The following is a 14,338-nucleotide window of genomic DNA, read 5'->3' on the forward strand; positions in this document are numbered from 1 at the left end:
AAAATCTTATAGCAAAAATCATACTTCATTTTTAAATGAAGTTTTAAGCTTTAGAATTCCCATTAAAGTCAGAATCAAGAACAGAATTCCTCCTGTCATTACTTCTGTTCAATAATGCATTAAAGGTTGTAACCTGTGCAATAAGACAAGAAAAATAATTGAGAAATATAAAATTGGAAAAAGAAGAGACAAAAATGTCCTTATTTGCCAACAAAATGATTGCCTTTACATAAATCCAAGAGATTCAACAAACTATAAAATTATAGGAATCCTCAGCAAGATGGTTGGATACAATATCAACATGCAAAAATCAATACCATTTTTTACACCACAAATAAATATTAGAAAATAAGCATAAATAGCAAAAGAAAAAAAACTATAAGGTACCTAGGAAAAAATTAAATAGCAGAAATACAAGATAGTCAAGAAGGACACAAAATAGATGTAAATAAATGTACAGAAAGATATCAATATCAACTGTCCCATTTATTTAATCTATAAGTTCAAAGTAATTCAACTCAAAAATCTCAACAGGGTCCTTAATGTAAAATGGTCTTAAAATTCATTTGGAAGAAAAATGGATAAGAGTAGCTAAAAAATTTTAAAGAAGATGAACAACAAGGGACCTGCATACCAGATAGTAAGAGTCATTATAAAGTGTTATATTATTGGAGGGATACAAAAATGGCCTAATGAAACAGAGTAGTTAGCCCTGAAAAAGACAGATGCATACATGGAGACATATTTTAGGACAATCCACGTGGGAAAAAAGAAATTCCTACCTCACACCATACATAAAAGTAAAGTCCTAATTGTGAAAAGAAATACTTTTAAACTTTGAGAATAAAATACAGAAGAAAATCGTATGGCCTCAGAATAGGAAAGAAATTAATTAGGGTCAAAAAACACAAAGAAAAGGACTGATGAATCTAACCACATTAAAATTAAAATTATATGTTCAACAGAAAACATCATATACAAAGATGAAAGACAAACCTTGGATCGAAGAAAGATACTGGCAATGCAGATAGTCAAAAAGAATTTGTAACTAGAATTTATAAAGAACTCAACACAAATCAATAAGGAAAAGACTAACAACCTGATAGAAAAATGGGTAAAGAATATTAAGGCAATTCAGAGAAGGAAAAACTGAAGTGTTTGATAAATATGTGAAAATATGCATAACCTCCCCAAAAGAAGTAGAAGCGTAAATTAATGCTACAGTTAGATATATCTTTTCATACTCATCAGTTTTGCATTCAGGCTGTCCTTACTTTGCAAGGAGCCCATTAACTGAAACCCATGCATATTAGAACTGTGCAACTGCCTGCACATTAAAAAGTCTGATGGTACAAGGATTGTTAAGGAAGTGGAATAATGAGAACCCTGATACATCAATGTTGGGAGAGTAAATCTATTACACTCACTGTGCAGAGCAAATTGGCACCATCTAACAAAGACCTTCGTAGCCTATGCTAAAGAAGCTCTTGTACATATGTCTATGAGACGTGAAAAAATGTTTATTGCAGTATCATTCATAATGGCAATAAAAACAAAAACAATTTAAATGTCCACCAACTGGAAAATGAATAAATAAACCCACCTAATAAAATACCGTACAGTTGTTAAGATGAATGAACGACAGTTACATGTATAAAAATAGGTAAATATCAAAAGCAACATTGAGCAATAAAGGCAGGTTATAGAATGGCAGGTACTGTATAATATGTCCCTTTATATAAAGAGTGAAAATGTGCAAAACAATATGCACATGTTAAATATACTTAAGAGGGCTCAAGGTCACCTTACCCAAGGGACAGACCTGGTGTGAATGATAAACACAAAATTCAGAAGAGTAGTTACATCTGGGGAGGGAAGAAGGGAGGTGAATGAGACGGTGGATGGTACAGAGGGGGCCTCAACTATATTTTAAGATTATAATCCTAAAAAACAAGGCAAATAAGCCAAAATGTTACACTCTGATAAAGCTGTTTAACAGACATATACTTATTTACATATTTGTTATATTATTCTTTGTATGCTTCTATGTTTGAAATATATAATTTCATTTTTTAAGGCTATGGGCCTGCATTCTAAAAATAATCTGGAAGGATAAACCACGGCTATCTGTCCAAGAGGGATACAAACTTGGCAGCGTGGTTCAGAAATAAGAGAGAGACATTTCACTGAATACTTTTCAAACTTTTGGATGTTCAAACCAAGTGAACGTCATTACCTATTTAAAACGTTTAATAAGTTATTTTAAAAGGGCCTGGACACAATAGAGACAGAGAGCAGATTAGTGGCTGCCTGGGGGTGAAGACAGGGATTGACTGTAAATGGGCATTAGGGATCTTTTGGGGATGATGGGAATATTCTAAAACTGAATTGAAGTGATGGTTGCACAACTCCGTAAATTTACTAAATATCATTAAATCATACACTTAAAACAGGTAAATTTTATGTTTGCAGATTTTACCTCAATAATGCTGTTAAAAAGATTGAAAGGAAAAAAAGGGCATGGACTGAAGCTCATATGATTTGGTCCAGTAATTCTGTTTTTAGCAAACTATCCTAAAAAAATAGTACAAATTATGGGATAGAGAAGAGATGAAAATATTCCATGGAAATTTTTTAAAATTTTATAAAGAAGTAAATTTATGAAAAACTAAACTAATACAGAAACATGAATTAAATGCTAGACCAGTGGCCTGGGCAAGGTCACATATCACCTGTCACTCACCAGAGGAGCTACTCTTTGGCCCCGTTCTCCTGATAAGAAACAATCTGTGTTCTCGAAGTGTTCACAGACTACCAGGGAAAAAAAACATGTATATAATCTACTCTAATGCAGTATTGACCAAAACACTGGGGAATGACAATTCTTACAAAATCAGGGCTATTTTTCGAATTCTGCTATTGCTTTTTCAGATACGTAGGGCATGTCAATATTTTTAACATAATATAGCACTATATAAAAATAAATAAAATCTACTAGTGTAATGTGCTTGCTTCGTGTGGCCCCACTCTGTCTCATCAATGAATCACCTAAGACTCACTGACAATTTACTCCTTTCCTTTACTTGCCTGGTATTTATAGTTCTGGTTAGTATGTAAATGCTCTTCATCATTATAAAATAAACAAATCTAGATTGCCAAAACATTACTGCTGACACATTCTTGAAATATAGATACATGTAATACTATTTTATTTTATTTATAGCAAAGCCCTGTGCTCACCTGACCTTGAACTACCTCTGCCTTCTTTGTTTTGCCCTGGGGCTCATTTCCAACTCGGTGTCCAGTTTCTATGGAGAGAGGAGAAAACAGAGAAGTGTAGTGACCTGGCTAGACTCCCCCTGAGGAGTTCTTTACATCACCTGCACCATCAACAGGAGTTGCTCCTTTGGTTTGCAATCCAGCCTTTTCTTCAGGGTGAAAGAAGAGATGTCTTTATCGCTTCAGTTACCATTACAAGAAGCATTATAGAGTTATAGAGCTGGAATATGGTCGTTGGGGGAACAGTCTGTCCCTATAGAGATTTTGGGGGTTGTCTGAAAACTGACTGTTAAAAGAGAAATTTAAAACTGATCAGAATTTTTATAGCACTTAGATATTCGTAAACAATCCAAAGAATCACCTCCTCTGGTGTATGGTCCTATTTACGCATACAATGAGTAGCCTGAACCAAGTCTCCTGTTTGGGCTCCTGAAATTAATACATTTCAAAATACCTAGACATTCATTATCTCATGTAAGCTTCACATTCAGCCAGTGAGATTTTTATCTAGCAAAGGACTTATGTGAAAAGAATTGTAATGTTTCTTATTTATTCTAATTTAGGTTGAGGAAAAATCTACTCAATTACAGAATAATTTACTTACTCTTAAATGACAATATTAGAACTTGTTTTAATCCAGGTGTCATAGAGATTTGTCAAAACTAAAATTTTAAGCCCACAAAAGCAAATGCAAATTGTTTCTTTTATCATGAAATCAAATATATGTTTCAAATCCGCTAACGGGGTTGCGAGACTTTTTCTCAACATTCAGCTGCTGTTTTCAAATTAATTCCTTTATCTCAGGAAAGAGACCCTGAGGTTTGAGAATCCCTTTGTGTGGTCCTTTCATTTTGTCCCCACATGACACCTACCAGTTCAGCCTGGAGACAACGGGTACGTTAACCAGCCTCTCCAGCCCTGACCCAGCTAGTCCTAAGACTTGGTTAGGCCCGTGAATTGTACTTATTTGGGGACATTGTAATTTCTATTTCTTTCCTTTGGTCCCAGATTTTTTTTCCTATTTCAGGTAATGGGGAAAGTGCCAACAATTTCCATTAATAAGACAGAAGGCTGCCACATATACCTCAGTGAAGATGCACTAGACTGTGAGATTGTGAGCGCCAAGTCATCTGAGATGAATATACTTATCCCTCAGGATGGTGATTACGTAAGTACCTTGTAAAAGGCTGTAAAGAATTTTTCTTGAGCCTTCTTTATTAACATTTTTAGAGATTGATTAATCAGCTCCCGAGCTATGAGCTTCATTTGCAGAATAATTCACAGGCAGGAAAGGTATTCAGAGCTGCCTTCCACATATCTTCTCCCCTATCAGCTTCTTGACTATGCTCACTCCTGGATTTGTGATTCTCAAGGCAGTTTACTAATAATTACTTTAATGGGCTAGCTTTTCTCAAATAGTACACCATGTATCTGAGTTCATATTACTTAGGACTAAATATTTTCCTTTGCTGTGGTGGAGGCAAACAGAAAAGAGGGAGAAATGCTTTGGCAAAAAAATGGGATAATAAGTAGGCCTATTTGTGTAGGTATAGTTACATCAGAGGTTCTCAAACTCAGCATGAGAATCAGCTGGGAAGCTTGATGGACATGCCAGCTCCCAAAGTCTGCACCTAGAGGTTGGATCCAGGAGGTCTGGAGTGGGGTCCAGAATCTGTATTTTAATAGACATCCCAGGTGACTCTGATCCCATCAATCCATCCAACAACCCTTCTGAGACACACTCACCTAAGTGATTTTGCCACCGTTTATTTTCTTTGTCTCCTCTCCCCAACAAAGCAGCTTCTAAAAGAAGCGTGCAGAGATTCTCACACACTGAAGAAGAAGTATCAATAAATACATTTTCTGCATCATGCAGTGTGGTAGACCTGCTGGTTGTTGCTGTTTGGAAGCAAGTTACTACTTCCTACTAGTTGTTGCTTCTTGGAAGCAGGGAAATAAGTCCAGAGATAATTCCCTCCAGCTGTGCACGGGGGCAGTGAACCAGGGAAGGATGGGAGAAAACCGAACTTAGCAGGCACACCTTTGGAAGAGGGGCCCCCATCAGCCTGTGGGTCAGTCACTGGCCATCTACACAGCAGTCAGCACTCTGGTTAATCTCCTTAGGCAGACAATCTGACTGCTGCTGTGCTCTCTCTCCCTGCCTGTCAGTAAGTTCTTCAGCCACCCAGCCACACATCATATATGGAAGCCTAGAATTCATCATTTAAGTCTAAAAAACAAAACTCTGAGCATTGGGTCATGCTTCACTACTAGGTGTATGGCCAGCCAAACCCTGAGCTAGAGAAGAATCTCCTCTTGGGCTCTCCACCTAAAACAGACTGCTGAAGAGCGAAAGCCAGTACAGATCAGCTTCAGGTAGGAGAGCTAAAACTTAGGATGATTCCTGGCCTTTGCGGCTGTTTAAGCAGAAGGCTCGGCTGCGTGGGAACTGGATCTGCTAAGAAAAGCAATGGGGTTTGGCTGAGCACTCCAGACTAATTAAGCTAGAATCCCTGGACATGGCACCCAGACATCTGTATTGGTTAAAGCTTCCCAGGTGATTCCAATGTGGAGCCAAGATTGAGCTCCACTGACCTAAAGGGTTAGTATAGGTCAAAAGTTGAGCTTTTATGCTGAAAAAGTAAAGTCTTCCCTTCATAGGTAAATTATCTGGTGCCCTCAGTCCATGGCCGCCTTCATGCATTTTTCCTACTGGAGGTAATAGGGGGCAATACAGAGGTTCTACCATGGGCATGGAGATGTGGGAATGGATGACGAAGATGATTCATCCTGAAAGATGTCAGTCTCCCAGAGAAGATCCGTCATCATGTGACTATCACTTCACTCCCAAAGAAGATTTGGAACAGTTACTATCAAAGAGGTGCTTCCACTCGGGAGCATTCTCTCCCTGGCCTGGTACTTGAGAGCAAATACAAAGCCTGATTTACTCATCAAGAAGAGCCCCAGAGGGATATTGGCTACATAGACACACAGACACAGACAGACACAGACAGACACATACACACACACACACGGTTATTTAGACTGTGACTTCTTTGCTTCATCTTAAGACCTTCCATGGCAGATTTCCCTCAAGGAGACAACATCACTCATTATAGAAAGGGCCTTCCCTTTATTTTTTTTTTTTTATTTTTTATTTTTTTTAATTTTTTGTTTATTGCAGTAACATTGGTTTATAACATTGTAAAAATTTCAGGTGTACATCATTGTACTTCTATTTCTGCATAGATTACATCATGTTCACCACCAAAATACTAATTACAACCCATCACCACACACATGTACCCAATTATCCCTTTCACCCTCCTCCCTCCCCCCTTCCCCTCTGGTAACCACCAATCCAATCTCTGTCCCTATGTGTTTGTTTATTGTTGTTATTATCTACTACTTAATGAAGGAATTCATACGGTATTTGACCTTCTCCCTCTGACTTATTTCACTTTGCATCATGCCCTCAATGTCCATCCATGTTGTCACAAATGGCTGGATTTCATCGTTTCTTATGGCTGAGTAGTATTCCATTGTGTATATATACCACAGCTTCTTTATCCATTCGTCCCTTGATGGGCACTTAGGTTGCTTCCAAGTCTTGGCTATCGTGAATAAGGCTGCAATGAACACAGGGGTGCATGTACCTTTGCAAATTGGTGTTTTCAAGTTCTTTGGATAAATACCCAACAGTGGAATAGCTGGATCATATGGTAGTTCTATCGTTGATTTTTTGAGGAATCTCCATACTGTTTTCCATAGTGGCTGCACCAGTTAGGGCCTTCCCTTTAAAATAAATAAATAAATAGCTTCTTCCAAAAGAAACAGTTGGATCCTACATCTAGGAAGATACGTACTCCTGTGTGTATTCCACTGAAACATCGGTGAGCACAGGCATCCGCTTGTCGATGCAAATAATCCATAATCAATCTATAAATCAAAATTGAGGTGAGTTTATTATGAGCCAGGCCTAAGGACCATAAAGCCCTTCACAAAGGAAGGAAGCACTCTGAAGAAGTAGGGTGTACAGAGTGGTTATATACTGTCTTGGAACAAAGAGCATACATCATGTATGACAGCAATGTCCCTTTTACAGCAGTCACAAGAAGCTTTGCTGGCACAGCAGGTCAGTGGTCACAAGGTGAACACAAGAAGTCAGTAATTAATCCTTCGTTTCTGGGAAGAGATGCTTATCCTTAAAGAAATGCCGATATGGGGGAGCCACATCCCTATCTTTAAGGGCATCATTTTTGGCTTTGGGACATTAAAAGTATTTAAAGGAGATGTGCAATGCATGCTCAACAGGCCATGTCAGGCCCTTCTGGAAAAACCAGGTCAGGCCACAGTTTTAAACCAAATGGCTTTCTCATATGCCCCAATATATCCTATTCCTTTTCATTTATTCATCAAGCTTAACAGACACTTGGGGTTTCAACAGCGCGGGATGTCGAGGAAGTCTCGGGAGGCCACACAGAAGCCAGGGCTCAGGGTCTGCTCCTCACCTTCCTTTTCGATCCTCTTCTGAAATGACTGACGAATCACTCTCTGGGGAAAGGAGAGATTCCAAACTACTTTGATTTTGGCTATTCTGCATTTTTCTTTGTGTGTGTATGTGTGGGTGGGTGTATGTGTGTGATGTGTGTGCATATATTTCTCAGTGGGAAGAGTAGGGTGGCAGGATGAAGGGTAACAAATTTATATACAGCCCAAAGCATATGTTTATATTTCATCAAAGAATAGACAACACCGGGATAAATCCTTTCTACTTGGTGTGACTGGGGACCTGCAGCCTAGGCATCCCTTTGGATCTTGTTGGAAATGCAGATTCTCATTCTCTTCCCCAAATCTGCTGAATCAGAATCTGCATTTCAACAAGATGCCCGGCTGATTCACGTACATGTTAGAGTTTGGTGGAGAGTCGTGGGTAAGAGAGACTGTCTAGGTTTGAACTCGGGCTGCTCTGCTCTCTTGTGATACCATCTTGGGCCAGTTGCTTAACCTCTCAGGCCTCTGTTTCCTATAGATGGCATCTCAATAACATCTAACTCATAGGGATGTGTAGGAGATTAACTGAGTTCACATGTATCCAGTGCTTAGAAGAATGGCTGGTTTCTAGTAAGTGCCCGCTTTACTGATGATGCTGGCCAACAGTCACAGAACTCACACATGCCCACGCAAATCTCCCTGTGACACAGAAGACCACTCCATGACACTATTGGCAAGAGGAAGCCTTGGTTTAAAGAAACTTTGTTCTTCTTGCCTTTTTCCAGAGAGAATTTCCTGTTCCTGAGCAGTTCAAGACAACGTGGGATGGAGCCAAGTTGGTCACTGAACCTGCAGAAATTATGGCCTAACCTCCGGGGAGACCGAATCCCCTAACCCGAATTCCCCCATCAAAAGAAAAGAAAAGAAAAGAGAAGAGAAGAGCAGCATTAAAGACCTAGAAGTTGCAGTAGCACCTACTGTTTTAGTCTTGGCCTCCAACAATTCTGTGCTCTAGGAACAGCATCATTTCTGGCACGCCTTCGTGGGCATTTTGAAGTATTTAATGTTTCTTCATGATTTGCATTTGTGTGTGATTTGAGTTCCACATGATGACTTGTGAGCATTACACGTTTAAAGGGGAAAAAAAAGAATTCTGTTCTCTCATATCATTAACACAGTAGCTGATAGCAAAAATATTGCATGGTTCACTTTTACACTTATGTTTAATTGCTAGTTGGAAAATAAAACCTTCGAGAATCTAAGATGTACGTTTTGAACTTTTAGACAATTTCGATATGATGTAGTAGTGGTATGCTCTGAAAAATCTACCATTTTTTTCTTATTTTTACCATATGTTCACCTTTATCAGCGTGGCTACACTGTCAGCATGAAAAATTTCAACCCATGTTTTTACAAGACATAAGAAAATTCCATACTAAGGACTGTATCCAGTTTCTTGGTCCTTGGAAGACTTTAATTTACAGTTACTAAAAATCAAAAGTAAATTCTATTGATTTATCTTAAATATTTTTCTGCCATGTCACTTGGAAAACTTACTTTTCTGCATAAAGATTTTTATGCCAGAAATTAGTAGGGAGGAAGCAGATATAATACCTCACGATTTTGCTTTCAGATCAAGCTCAATTTTTGTTTCCCAGTTTTGAAGCTGTTAAATATCAGATGCCTTGTAAATGATGTCTTTACTGTTTTATTATAAATTACTTTCTTCTTTTCCACTTGCCAGACTTGCTAACCAGTCTCAAAAATGAACACGAAAAAGCCATACATGTATTACTTCTTCCAAAACCTAAGGAATTGTTTGTTGGTTTGGCTTGCTGCTCCTATTTTGTAGTATTGATAGTACACATTTTTTCAACCTAAGAGTAACTATGATATTCCTTTGTATCTTTTCAGTACGTAGAGCTGAAAAGTCAGCAACTTCTTGGATCATGTGTAATGAATTACAGCATAGTGCTTGCAGACCCAATACAAGCATATATATTGTGCCTATTACAGCCTCTGGAATACATCATTTCCGTTTTTTAAATATCTTCTATATCCATATAGTATTCAGATTACTAATGCTCATGTACCACGGTTTTGCTATAAAAGTTTTGTCCATATGAATAATGTTGTGGCTTTAGTAAATATCTTTTTTTCAACTGTATACTTATTCTGAAATAAAGTAAAATTCTAATTGTTTAAATACTGTGATGAATTCTGGATGTTAGAATTATTTTTTTCCGCTTTGATTTCCCCCTTGCCTATACGTCAGATTTAGGAAAGACAACTGAGTCCTTCTGGTTGAATTAGAGAATGTATCCAGCATGCCATTAGCTTCCCTGAAGAATGGCTTCTTTGAGATAGATATCAGATTAAGCCATTTGCAGTTGGAATGACTGTCAGTCAGAAAATTCTAGAATCCAGTTTTATAATTCAATGCCTCTTCACTGAGAAAATCTCTCTCATAGATCTTTGTTAATGTGAACATCCCAGAAATAAATTTAGTTTATAAATATGATACAGTGTTACATATACTATATATTTTTACTGTGTAATATAAATGTAAATAACCTTTATAATAAATTTAAAAATAAACTTCTGGAGGAAACAATTTAAGTAGGAAGAAAAGACTCTAAAAAAGACATGCTACGTACCCATGATGTAGTAATAATTTTATATTGAAAAAGATGTCCACTCAGAATTCTTTACCTCTATTTTGTGTGTGTGTGTGTGTGTGTGTGTGTGAGGAGATCAGCCCTGTGCTAACATCTGCCAATCCTCCTCTTTTTTTGCTGAGGAAGACTGGCCCTGGGCTAACATCCATGCCCATCTTCCTCCACTTTTTTTTTTTTTTTGGTGAGGAAGATGGGCCCTGAGCTAACATCTGCCAATCCTCTTCTTTTTGCTGAGGAAGACTGGCCCTGGGCTAACATCCATGCCCATCTTCCTCCACTTATATGGGACGCCTGCCACAGTGTGGCCTGACCAGTGGTGCATCGGTGCGCGCACAGGATCCCAACCGGCGAACCCCAGGCCGCCACAGCAGAGCAAGCGCACTTAACCGCTTGCGCCACCGGGCCGGCCCCCCATCTTCCTCCACTTTATATGGGATGCCACCACAGCATGGCTGGACAAGCGGTGTGTTGGTGCATGCCTGGGATCCGAACTGGCAAACCCCGGGCCGCCGCAGCGGAGCGCACGCACTTAACCACTTGCTCCACTGGCCGGCCCCTCACTCAGAATTCTCAGACTCTGTCGGCTGGCCTTGGACTTGACATCAGCCTCTCAAAATGCTCCACCACAGACATTGAAAATCTAGACTTGAGGTTCAAGCAATTATTTTACCAGCCCTGGTGCCCCAAGTCAACTACTAGTTTTTTGAGTAGGTTGAATTGTTGAAAAAGGACCAGAAAAAAAAAAAACTGGCAATGTACAGGAAAACAATTGACAAAGCAATGTTGCATTTCCAATACACTTTTTTCCTGCACATTGTTGAATTCCAATGTCACCAATGCTATGACCTAATAAATATTGTCAAAGAGGTAAGAAATCCATATGTAGCAGAACTGCATGTCATGTACATTCACAAAGAATCAAAAGAAAAATAAGTATCAGCCAGAAAATTAAGTGCCAAAGGTCCCCTGTATCTCTTTACTTTGTAATATTACTGTGTATCATTTGTAGAATGAAAATGATATAATAATCTGCAAGAGTCTTTGTTTTAAAAATCCTTTCCTTGATAATACTATTTCCATTAAATACTCTATTACTGATAATCTTCCTTTCACAGCAAGGCATCTTAAAGTGAGTAGTCAATACTAACCACTTCTCCTTATCTATGGAAATTCTTTCTAGAACTAGTAGGAAATACATATAGTTTTATTCATTTACTCTTTCATTCATTGAAAATGTCTACTTCAACTTCTCAGAATCTAGATGAGTTTATCAAAGGAATCCTCCCATTTTAAAGATGAAAAGGCTGAGGTCCAGTGACATTAGCAACTTGCATAAGAACAAGCAACTGGTTAGAGGTAAAGCAAGGACTAGAATACACACACACCCCTTTTTATAACTACTGTAATTTGGCTTGTGGTCTCACCACTTTTCTGAAACTCTCAAAGGTCATTAAATCCAGTGACTTTATCTCATTCCCATCCACTGACATTCCTGACACTGCCCTTTACTTATTTAATTCCCTTTGATTTTGTGATACACAATAAGCTTCCCTGGCTCCTCTCCCTTCTGCCTTTTTCCCCCACTCAAATGCTCATTTGTCTCCCTTAACTTCATCTATCACCTCTATGTAGATGACTCTCAAATTTACCTCCCCTACTCAAATCCATCTCCCTAGATTCTCAACTCCAAGTGTCCACAGAGTATTTCTACCTGCGTGTCCCAACTTCATTCAACATAGCTAAAATTAATGCACATTTTCCGCACATATCCATATTTTCCTCATCTGCCTTTCTAGTTTCAGTCAATGGCCTCCTCATACTTTTCATCAGAGATTTAAAACCAGCCATTTTCTGTGATAGGAAACACTGAAAGAGAACCAGGATCTGGAGGGAACCATGGTTCAGTCTTGCACATGTTTAATTCAGGGCATCTTTGTGACATTTAATGGGAAATGGAGAGTAGGCAGTTAGATATGGGTCTGGAGTCTTTTCCTTTGTCTCCGATGCCAAATCCTTAAGAATCATAAGTTTAATATTCCAAAAAATGATGTTCATTAAACACATTCACTTCAGAAGAATTATTTTAAACCATTGGCACTTTGCACTACTTCAGATACAGACATAATTTTAAGGGCTTTAATTGCCTTAAGTGAGACAAGCTGATTTTATAGTCTTTCACAGATTTCTTTTGCAAGTTTAACCACTTCAGTGTTTCTGTACATGGTTAAGCTTATGTCTATGCTACCAGTAGAAAGTACGCCAGCTCATATTAACTAGTGATAATTCACCCAGATTTCTCCCAATGGTTTTTGTTCTTCCACTGTTTGTTTAGTAACTTGGCACAGAACATGCACCTAACAAAGGGTAATGTTTGCCTATCAGTGGAGAACTTTTTTCAGGTTTCCCTCCAGTACAATGTATTTTATATTTAGAGATAATTTTTGCCTAAAACTACAACTTTGAATATTTGAGTTCTAAGTCCACTTTTGTTTCAATATCTTGCTTTTTAGGACCATCAGAGTCAAAAAATGATACCTAATCTGACATGAAGATCCAGATGAAAGAAATGCATCATTGGCCACACGTACTAAACTATGATGCTAATTTTTAAATCTCATTCACCAATATCACAAAGGTTTTTTCACTAAAATTCAGTTAGTAATTTCCTATAATATCAATAATTCATCTTGGAAACTAATCAGAAGGTGTGCATTTTAAAATTTTTTTGTTATTTTAAATAACTTGGCCTCATTTCTTCAACTCATAAGTCCATAAACATATAATGGGAAGTCTTCCCATAAACATTATGGTTTTATAGGTTTGTTTGGGAAGACTGTTCTTCCCTGTTCATTGTCCCTGTGGGGCATAACCAAGCCCACACATAATGAATGGTACACATCCCCTAGCAGGTGACGCTAATGACACGTCACCCAGAAGCCTGCCCTGCATGCAGGATTCCTCTTCAGCTTAAAAGCTGTAGGAAAAATATCAGAGTCAGGTGAGTGCAGACTCTCAGTTCCAGGGGAGCGACTGCCTTCCTCAATCAAGCATGATAAAAATCTATGACCCTTTATGGATATTTAAAGATATTGCCCTGTAGCTTTAGTAAAAGATGTATAGAGGTTTGGAGAAATATTTTACAAGAGCCATGTATAATATGTGCCTTCAGGAAAAGGATATAAATTTATGGGAGTATGGTATTTAAAGGGGTTTAAGTCATATGCATTCTCCATATCCTGGGACAGAGAAAAGTTGGATGAAATAACCAGGAGTTTCCTCCACTATTATTTTTTTTTTTAACTTTTATTTTTATTTTTTCCCCCAAAGCCCCAGTAGATAGTTGTATGTCATAGTTGCACATCCTGCTAGTTGCTCTATGTGGGACACGGCCTCAGCATGGCCAGAGAGGCGGTGCGTTGGTGTGCGCCCGGAATCCGAACCCGGGCCGCCAGCAGCGGAGCGCGCGCACTTAACGGCTAAGCCACGGGGCTGGCCCTTCTCCACTATTATGAATCGCATTTCTTTAGCTCTGACTACAATGGCAAATCGAAACAGAGATTTTGATATTTATCTGACTAAGCAAAAAGAAATTGTATGTGCCTGTTGAAAAAGAAATAGTATTTGAAAACCTAAGTTATCAAAATTACCTGTCCATATTCACTAAAGAAGTGGTTGACATTTTCCTGTATGCTCAGTCACAGCTGATATGCAACTATCTGAAGAATAAAGAAGGACTATTTTAATGTGAGCCCATTCAGTGGACGTAGAATTCAGGGAGTGATGTCCCATCGTTAACAACTAAAATCTGGTTCACTAGAAAATTATCAAAATGTTCTCTCATTTGTTAGCATCTCAGATAATTACACCAGCAATATGGTCTATGTTCT

The 14,338-nt window shown here is 38.3% G+C and overlaps 1 protein-coding gene across 2 annotated transcripts in view; it reads left to right on the forward strand.

Annotated features, from left to right (window-relative positions):
• Nucleotides 1–9,998, forward strand: part of CAP2 (cyclase associated actin cytoskeleton regulatory protein 2) — a 149,795-nt gene extending 139,797 nt beyond the window's left edge. For both annotated transcript variants that reach the window (XM_087438056.1, XM_004432097.3), the window contains exons 12-13: nucleotides 4,307–4,447; nucleotides 8,559–9,998. In XM_087438056.1, the coding sequence (XP_087294182.1) occupies nucleotides 4,307–4,447; nucleotides 8,559–8,642 (225 nt within the window). In that variant the 3' untranslated portion in view covers nucleotides 8,643–9,998. The remainder of the gene's footprint in view (nucleotides 1–4,306; nucleotides 4,448–8,558) is intronic.
• The last annotated feature ends 4,340 nt before the right edge of the window (nucleotides 9,999–14,338 follow it).

Source organism: Ceratotherium simum, chromosome 13, assembly GCF_057802395.1.
Source record: "Ceratotherium simum simum isolate JZ-2026a chromosome 13, ASM5780239v1, whole genome shotgun sequence".
NCBI classification, from domain to species: domain Eukaryota; kingdom Metazoa; phylum Chordata; class Mammalia; order Perissodactyla; family Rhinocerotidae; genus Ceratotherium; species Ceratotherium simum.